Source organism: Scardinius erythrophthalmus, assembly GCF_964197995.2.
Source record: "Scardinius erythrophthalmus genome assembly, chromosome: 15".
Lineage (NCBI taxonomy): Eukaryota > Metazoa > Chordata > Actinopteri > Cypriniformes > Leuciscidae > Scardinius > Scardinius erythrophthalmus.
The window spans coordinates 38,392,726-38,402,416 of NC_138235.1; the positions used below are offsets into that span (position 1 = coordinate 38,392,726).

At 39.3% G+C, this 9,691-nt stretch overlaps 1 protein-coding gene across 1 annotated transcript; it reads right to left on the minus strand.

Moving 5' to 3' along the window:
* Positions 1-2,356: 2,356 nt before the first annotated feature.
* On the minus strand, positions 2,357-3,691 carry LOC308703246 (piggyBac transposable element-derived protein 3-like; the record flags this gene model as incomplete). The annotated part of the gene is made up of 1 exon (XM_081386566.1): positions 2,357-3,691. One exon carries the CDS (start codon positions 3,689-3,691, stop codon positions 2,357-2,359), a length of 1,335 nt encoding a protein of 444 aa, XP_081242692.1.
* Between the last annotated feature and the right edge of the window lie 6,000 nt (positions 3,692-9,691).

A 9,691-nucleotide genomic window follows, 5' to 3' on the forward strand; every position in this document is an offset into this window, starting at 1 on the left:
CGGTTCATCAGTGTGACTCCAGCTTCTCCTCTTCCTCATTGGTTCATCAGTGTGACTCCCGCTTCTCCTCTTCCTCATCGGTTCATCAGTGTGACTCCCGCTTCTCCTCTTCCTCATCGGTTCATCAGTGTGACTCCCGCTTCTCCTCTTCCTCATCAGTTCATCAGTGTGACTCCCGCCTCTCCTCTTCTTCATCGGTTCATCAGTGTGACTCCCGCTTCTCCTCTTCCTCATCAGTTCATCAGTGTGACTCCCACTTCTCCTCTTCCTCATCAGTTCATCAGTGTGACTCCCGCTTCTCCTCTTCCTCATCAGTTCATCAGTGTGACTCCCACTTCTCCTCTTCCTCATCAGTTCATCAGTGTGACTCCAGCTTCTCCTCTTCCTCATCGGTTCATCAGTGTGACTCCCGCTTCTCCTCTTCCTCATCGGTTCATCAGTGTGACTCCAGCTTCTCCTCTTCCTCATCGGTTCATCAGTGTGACTCCAGCTTCTCCTCTTCCTCATTGGTTCATCAGTGTGACTCCCGCTTCTCCTCTTCCTCATCGGTTCATCAGTGTGACTCCCGCTTCTCCTCTTCCTCATCGGTTCATCAGTGTGACTCCCGCTTCTCCTCTTCCTCATCAGTTCATCAGTGTGACTCCCGCCTCTCCTCTTCTTCATCGGTTCATCAGTGTGACTCCCGCTTCTCCTCTTCCTCATCAGTTCATCAGTGTGACTCCCACTTCTCCTCTTCCTCATCAGTTCATCAGTGTGACTCCCGCTTCTCCTCTTCCTCATCGGTTCATCAGTGTGACTCCCGCTTCTCCTCTTCCTCATCGGTTCATCAGTGTGACTGTCGCTTGTCCTCGCAGTCTTCGGGTCTTCTTGAGTCGGATTCATAAAACCAGGCTGCAAATCTAGAAAAACATGGCAACAGTTAGATTTAGCATAATCAATATGAGTGGCTTATTACAGAAGATAGTCCTATTTACTGCTATTATCTCTTCACTACAAATACAAATATGACTAATTCAGTTGTAAATAAATGCCAGAAAATGTACAGATTGACACTGTCAAGGGCGTTTAAGGCCTGTTAAAGATTAAAACATTTAGGAAACGCTTTATATTCAGTGTTGGGTAAGTTACTCTAAAATGTAATTAATTATTAGATGTAACATCTTGATACACTTGTAACTCTTGAAACGTGTAAATACTCTCTCTAAAAAGTAATGCGTTACTAATTACTTTCTAAATCGCAAGCAATCAAACAATACAAGGACGGCCGCAAATATTACTTTTAAATCTATCAAATAAACAATATACAGTTGCATGAATTATTTTTGAACTGAACAAAAGGAAGAAGGTCACGTCAAAACAAATCCACTAGTTTTACATAGAATTGTTCTGTAGTCTAGAGAACTAAACTTCTTTTTCAAGGGAAAAAGAAAATAAACTACTACTGTAATTAACCCATTTAATCCCAAATTTTTCCCAGACACAAAAATATCCAAATCATTTGTCATTAGTATCCCTTTGAAACAATCAATCATAATTTTTAGAAATTTTCATGGAAAAGTGTATGAAAAAGTGTGTTTTATGATCGGTCACAATTGTGACCGGTGGGATACTGAGTTGTATATCAACCATTGGACAGACTGAATATAGGTCTATTTGACCTGTGCAGTGTGTTTGTGTGTGTGTTTTTGTGTGTGTGTTTCTATCTGTGTGTGTGTGTGTGTGTGTGTGTGTGTGTGTGTGTGTGTGTGTGCGTGCGTAAGAGTGTATAAAATCCTTATATTAAAGGCTAGTTATTATCACTTTTAAAAGTTAAAGCATTGCCTCTAAATGCTCTCTCATTGTAGTGTGAATATTTTACATATAAGCCTTATACTATCGGCTAGCAATATGAATACTGGGAGCACCGTTATGAATATTGAGGTTAAGAAAAAAAACAACAACAATCATCAATGTATTTCAACATTGTAACTTTAGTGCAACTTACTTTAGTGCAACATTCATTTGAAATCGTTCATTTTTAGTGCAAAATTCATTTGAACACATTCATTTTTAATGCAGTATGCATTGAACACACTGAACATGAAGGTAAACATTTAGGATAGAGGTAGCCGGCTGAACATGCTTTCAAGTATAGGCCTACACTGACTGACTGAACAACAAAATAAAATAGGTTGTAGAACAAAGAGCAAAGCAATGCCTTGAAAGACTAAAAAATAACATCTTTTCCTGGAACATTTAGGACATTTGTGTGTGTGTTTTGTGTGTGTGTGTGTGTGTGTGTGTGTGTGTGTGTGTGTGTGCGCATGCTTGCGAACTCTATGTCCGACTGCATTCTCCTGTCTTTCCTGTTTTTCTTCTACAATCCATGGTACAGCTTGAAGCACTCAATGTGCAGTGGTACTTGGCATTTCTCACATGCATAGGTAGTGCGTTTCTCACAATGGCGACATCTCTGGAACCGGTGCATCGTGTTAATTGGCCAGTGGGAAGCTTTGTCGTATCTTGCCTGATCTTCAACGGTAGCAGTCAGTAGAGATCTCCTTCCATGGCTTAGTGGTTTCGTTCCAAACCTTTGCAGAAGAGACTGTGAGACTATCCGTGAGAAGGTGAGCAGGTCGATGGTCCCTCCAATAACATCTCTGTAAAAGAGATGGGCATTTACAAGAGCACTGTTGATAGACCATGCAAAAATGGGCCACCACCACTTCTTTGACCTGATTGAGATATGGAATCGTGAAACCTGTAGGTCGTGAAGGTCTACACCACCCATGTGCTCATTGTATTGGCTGATGCAATTTGGTTGTTGGACGCTGTCAAAGCCACGTCGATGCCTGTTCCATCTCTTGACAGAAGACTCAGTGTATTTTTCATCCATGTTTGTTGCCACTGTGACAATGTTATTGTCTTTCCAACGGACCAGCAGCTTCTCTCCTTGGCACAGAACCTCAGAGGTTCCCCTGGGTAACTTCATGAAGGCATTTAGTGGTGTGAATGGGACATCAAACAGGCGGTTCTGCCTCATGGTTCCAGAGCTCCCATATCCTCTTTTTGTCATCTCATCCATGAGCGAAAGAGTGGTAAAGAGGTTGTCATGGAAGAACTTGCAACCTTGAGGCACCTGAGCTTGCTCTGCCAAACCTATGATAACGTTGGGTCCCTGACCCAACCCTGTCTCTGGGAGGAGAGTGTGTGATCCACAATATGGCTCCATGTGGTACATGTATCCACTGGATGAGGCGAGGCTCCATACCTTGTAACCAAAGCGAATTGGTTTGCCTTTGATGAATTGTTTACATCCATGTCGGCCGTAGTATGGAATCATGCTCTCATCCACTGACAGCCATTCCTGAAATGGCATGATTTTGTATGAGTGATTGAGCTCAGAGAAGATGGGTCTAACCTTAAAAAATGGGTCATCAGTGATCTTGGTGTTGTCAACCACATGAACTGAGGCCATTATATCATCAAAGCGGTCTCTCCGCATTGCACCTGAAATGCTCTCATTGTGCACATCATTGTCATCTGACCAGTACATGTGTCTTCTTGGGACAGAGCTGTATCCACTTGCAATTAGGATCCCATAGAAGGTGAGGAGCTCATCCATACTTAGATTCAGTTGCTTCCCCTTGGTCTGGGTGGAGTAGAGGTTGGACATTTCAACTGTGATCTCTCTCAGGGTGGGTGGATACATCAGTAAGAAAACATCCACTGGGTTGGGGCAGGTTTGTTTTACACATTCTGCAGCATTTGGTCTGTATACTGTGTATTCTGGAATAACAGCAGTAGAAGGCCTCTTGGATCGCTTAAATACTCTATCTTTATTTTTGACCACTTGCAGTTTTGCCCTTGGTTCTTCTGGCTGACTTGGCTGAACCCTTTGGTGCTTAGAGGCCCTTGCATCTTCTCCTGACTCCTGAGGGATGATTGCAATGCTGCATGCCTTGTCTGGGAACTCATCTTGATCCAACAAATCAAGAACTTGACTCAAAGTAAGTCTAACAGAAAACACAGCAGAAAGTTTGGTAGTTAGCTAGTTAGTCTTCCTGGGATCCGTGTGTGTGTGTGTGTGTGTGTGTGTGTGTGTGCGCCTACCTGTAATTGCATGTGTGTGTGTGTGTGTGTGTGTGTGTGTGTGTGTGTGTGTGTGTGTGTGTGTGTGTGTGTGTGTGTGTGTAAAGTAGCAGTAGGTAGGAAGTTAGGTAGCAGGAGAATTAGCTAGCAGAATTAGCTAGCTAGCTAGTCTTCCTTGGGTCCGTGTGTGTGTGTGTGTGTGTGTGTGTGTCTGTGTGTGTGTGTAAAATTAGGTAGAAAGTTAGGTAGCAGCAGAAAGTAAGGTAGAACAGGTAGCCTATGTGTATTAGCATGTAGATACAATGGGTTATCCCACCGGTCACTATTGTTGCCGTTGACATGTTTGTGAGTTCTATGACCACATTAAACAAAGTTGAGTAATTGCAAATGCATATATCAATACTAGACACCTTAAACATGATATGTACCAAAAATCTATGTCCTATCTTTATGTTAACATACTTTACTAACCTTTTCTTTGGGAGCATTCTTGCTGCCATCCTCTTCTCTTGGTGCAAACAGGAAGTAAACAGCTCTGGTCATGTGACAATTTACAGTAAACATGCGACACTGCACATATTTCATTGAGACCCGTTATTATTTCAATATCTGCTGGAAATGCATTGATAGATCATTCAGTAACATTTTTATAGCCTTAGAAATGAAACATTTTTTTACTGTCACTATTGTGACCGGTGGGATTAAATGGGTTAAATTAGTTAAGTAGCCTAATTAATCATTTATTAATAATTAATAATTACACCAAACACTTTATATTTTTCAGGGTTTCTTAAGAAAGTCAAAAAGGTCTTGAATCAGAGCAGAAAGTCTTAAGTTCATAAAGTCATGGCATTAAATGTTGTATGCATTGCAAAAACGTGATATTCAACCTCTGAAGTCGGTTATTCAATCAATCCATTATAGTGGAAATAATAGAGAGAGACATTGTTTTATTTGCAATCTGATCATTTAAAGCCGCTGAACTCTTAGTTTTTAGTCCAAGGATCCAGTGAGTGAAAGCGTTCATGCATTGAGTCCGAAACATCAGAGATGGCGGAGAGAAGAGAGACTCGTGTCAGACATTATTCCTTCAGTGTATTTAGCTTTAAAAAACAAACACTTCTCTCATATTCACAGACAGTTTCTGAGGTTTCACAGCTGAAACACAGACTGAGGAGACAGAACTCACATCAGACTGAACGGCAGATCAAATCACCGTCTGATGTCTGAGCTTTATATGGTGAACTACGACTCTCGGCTCAGGGACAGTCAATCATGTAAAAGATTCTTCACTGTTGATTCTCAGAGGAGCTTCACAATGGCTCGTCAGTTAAAACACCTCGAGGAAACATCTAAAGTTTATCATCACCAGAACATCAATCACTCCATAGGAGCATCAGACTGGCTTTGGTGAACACAACTTTAGATGTTTCCTCGAGGTGTTTCAACTGACGGCCCATTGTGAAGCTCCTCTGAGAATCAACAGTGAAGAATCTTTTACACTTCATATTTATGTCATCTCCAGTAAATGCATCTTGATTTAAGAATCTTTAGACATTTTTATTTTTGCAGTGTTTGCAAGTTTTTTTGTTTTCCAAAAATGAATAAAAAAGTTATGAAAGCTTGTTTTCGCCACAGAATAAATAAAAAAAAATCTGACAATTTCTTAATCTCACAATTCTGACCTTTTTTTCTGAATTGCGTGATATAAATACAATCCTGAGAAAAAAAATATTTTATTTTCCCCACTTATAACAGTCACAATCGCAAGTTATAAAGTCATATTTGCCAGTTATAGAGTCAGAATTGCGTGATTTATAAGCTCAAACCTGCGAGAAAATAGTTTCACGCAATTCTGACTCAAACTTGCTATTCTTACTCTATAACTTGCAATTCCGACTAACTCGCTATGAGGGGGAAAAACTCAGAAATGTGAGATAAAAATTCGCAATAATATTTTAAATTGTTTTATTCCGTGGCAGAGCTTCCATAAAAAGTAGGCTAAAGTAAAAAATAGTTGTTTCAATGTTGGGTCAAATATGGACGAACCCAACCGTTGGTTTAAAATGCTTTGTTAAATTTAAAACCCAGCGGTTTGTCCATATTTAAAGGTACCGTATGTAGGATTGTGGACAAAACTGGTACTGCAATCACTTTAAAAATACTGTAGAGCCGTGTATCCCCTCCCCCTCCCCCCTGACTCGAGGTTGCCAGATAAGCTGCAGGATGAAACGTAGGCTGCTTCAATGAGCTTCCAATGGCAAGTGATGACGAGACGTACACAGTAAGTTTTTTTTCTGTTAATTGTGTTTATTCTTTATGAGAGATATTTTGATGAGTAATTACTTATTTAAAAAATGTACTAATTGTTGAGGTGCTGGGGCCATAATAGCTGAAGAGATAAGCGTTTTTGATTTGATATTTAATTTGATTTGATTTCTTTATTTTGAACATATAAATACAATTACAATTAAAAAAAAATCTGAGGAAAAAAAAAGATAACAGTAAAACAAAACAAAAAACATATAGACTTAAACAACAAAATAATACTTCCTTATTTTTCAATACGAAAAAAAAAACCTCGATTTACAAGTGCTAAAGTTTTTGTCATATTATAGGCTAAAAACAGAATAAACATTTGCCACAGAAATTATAACACGGGACAAATTCAATATCACCAATGGCTATCACAGGGTTGTTTTCAGTCCCATCAGAAAATATTGTTAGAGTAACTAAATTACAGTAGCAATGGTCATACAGGTCAACTTGCAGCATGTGTAACTTAGTCCACGATATACGTGAAGAACGAATGACGAATAATTTTTTCTGAGGTAAAGTTAGGCTTGTCTCAATTACGTTTCAAATTGCCATAATGGGCGTGCTAATGTTTTCATCAGCGTCTCAGCATAATGACAGAGAAACGGGCTCCTATAATGCATTGCAAATGCATACGTCCATGTGAGCTAACGTTACGTAGCTTGAACATGCATAACTTTGTTCGACTGTCATGAATATATGAAATGTCCATTGACATCCAGTACAAGTTAGCCAAGCATAGATGAATCTTACCTGTCTAGGAGAAAATTAGCAACGTTGCGTCTGTGTTCAAATTCTTCTCCGTTTTCAGCCGTCTCCATCTTTCAAAAGCATCTCCTATACAAATTCTGGTTTTATTCCGGACTTTGTCACAATGAATTTCTGAATTATAACGAGGTCTTTTTGATTTAGTAACGTTAGACATTTTTATTCGACTAGAGTTAGGGTAGGTTAGGTTAGAGCAAAGCTGGCAACCCGGATCCCGAAACACTACTGACTTCGTGATTGGTCGATAGGTGGAGGGCGACGCTCAGGCCAAAACACAAGATGACAACATCAACATCAGTTGAGGGCTGCAAGTCCACTTTTTAAATGACAATATCCTAGCCATACTACTGTTGTCAGTGATATAAGTATTTGAAATGAACATGATTTCTTAATGTCTAGTGACACATCAGGGCCATTTTATGATTAATTGAAATAGATTTCTTACATACAGCTCCTTTAACCCAACATTTCAGTGTTGTAAGTCGTACTTTACAAGACTGAAGAGTTGCTAATAGTGTTTATCATTGTGTTTCTCCATAGACATGTACATTAGAGAACGTGATGTATTGAGTTCCCTATAATTTATTCCGTAGGTTTCCTTTACTTGGTCTTAAAAAGGTCTTAAATGCACTTTCATGAAACCTGCATAAGCCAGCTGTTATCTAAAGAGATAGTACTTTTAAATCGTACTTACCATTAACATTGCCTTCCATCTTGAGCGTTGAGGATAATCGCTGAGAAACTGATGAAGTTCAGAGGTCCTCTGAGTTCAGAGGTCCCGTGTTTTTAAAGAGCAGCTTTTAAAGAGACTGAGACCCGTGTGTGTGTGTGTGTGTGTGTGTGTGTGTGTTTGAGTGAGAGAGATGGGAGGTGCTGCTGGAGTTCACACATTAATGACTCAGAGGAACCGATTACGACTTCAGAACAAGAGAGGGTAAATGGCTCATCCAGATGTGCCGGTCACATCTGCAAACACTCTTTAGTTTAGGGTCAAATTCTCACTATTAACTAGTTGCTTATTAGCATGAGAATTGGCCACAAAGAATGACCTAATAAACACAATGCTTGGTTGTTTCAAGCCGTGCTGGGTCAAATATTGACAAACCCAACCGCTGGCGCTGGGTTTAAAATTTCATTACAAAACAAATTAAACCAACTGTTGGGTTGGTCCATAGCCTACTTGACCCAAACTTGGGCTGTCTATAAAATAATTTAAAAAATAAATTTTGCGACTTTTTATCTCACATTTCTGATTTTTTTTTCTCCTCACAATTGCGAGTTATAAGGTCAGAATTGCTTGATATATATAAATTCGCACTTCAGACTTTTTTCCTCACATGCAGGTGTGAGTTTATATTAGGCCTACGCAATTCTGACTCTATAACTCGCAATTCTGACATTTTATTCCTGCAAGTGTGAGTAATTAAGTCCAATTCTGAGGGAAAAACGACAGATTTTTTTCTCTCTCTCAGAATTGTTTATATCACGCAATTAAAAAAAAAAAGTCAGAAAAGTCAGAGATTTTTATTATTTTGTGGCGAAAACAAGCTTCGATAACTTTTTAATTTATAAAAAAATAGGCATAACTTGAATACCTATGCTCCCAACCACTAGAATATGGAAATAACCTTTACTGTACCTTCTTTATACACAGCAAAAAAATGCTCTTCCTCAGTGAAAATGTCTAAAGATTCTTAAATCAAGATGCATTTACTGGAGATGACATAAATATGAAGTGTAAAAGATTCTTCACTGTTGATTCTCAGAGGAGCTTCACAATGGGCCGTCAGTTGAACCACCTCGAGGAAACATCTAAAGTTGTGTTCACCAAAGCCAGTCTGATGCTCCTATGGAGTGATTGATGTTCTGGTGATGATAAACTTTAGATGTTTCCTCGAGGTGTTTTAACTGACGAGCCATTGTGAAGCTCCTCTGAGAATCAACAGTGAAGAATCTTTTACATGATTGACTGTCCCTGAGCCGAGAGTCGTAGTTCACCATATAAAGCTCAGACATCAGACGGTGATTTGATCTGCCGTTCAGTCTGATGTGAGTTCTGTCTCCTCAGTCTGTGTTTCAGCTGTGAAACCTCAGAAACTGTCTGTGAATATGAGAGAAGTGTTTGTTTTTTAAAGCTAAATACACTGAAGGAATAATGTCTGACACGAGTCTCTCTTCTCTCCGCCATCTCTGATGTTTCGGACTCAATGCATGAACGCTTTCACTCACTGGATCCTTGGACTAAAAACTTTCAGAGTTTAGCGGCTTTAAATGATCAGATTGCAAATAAAACAATGTCTCTCTCTATTATTTCCACTATAATGGATTGATTGAATAACCGACTTCAGAGAATATCAAGTTTTTGCAATGCATACAGCTTAAGACTTTCTGCTCTGATTCAAGACCTTTTTAAGGCCTTCATTTGTGGAAGGGTGAATTAAGACTTTAAGACTTTCTTAAGAAACCTTGGATAATAAAAACAGTGTTGATGTAATTACATAGGCCTACTAACTAATTTAATTACTGTGGTAATTTA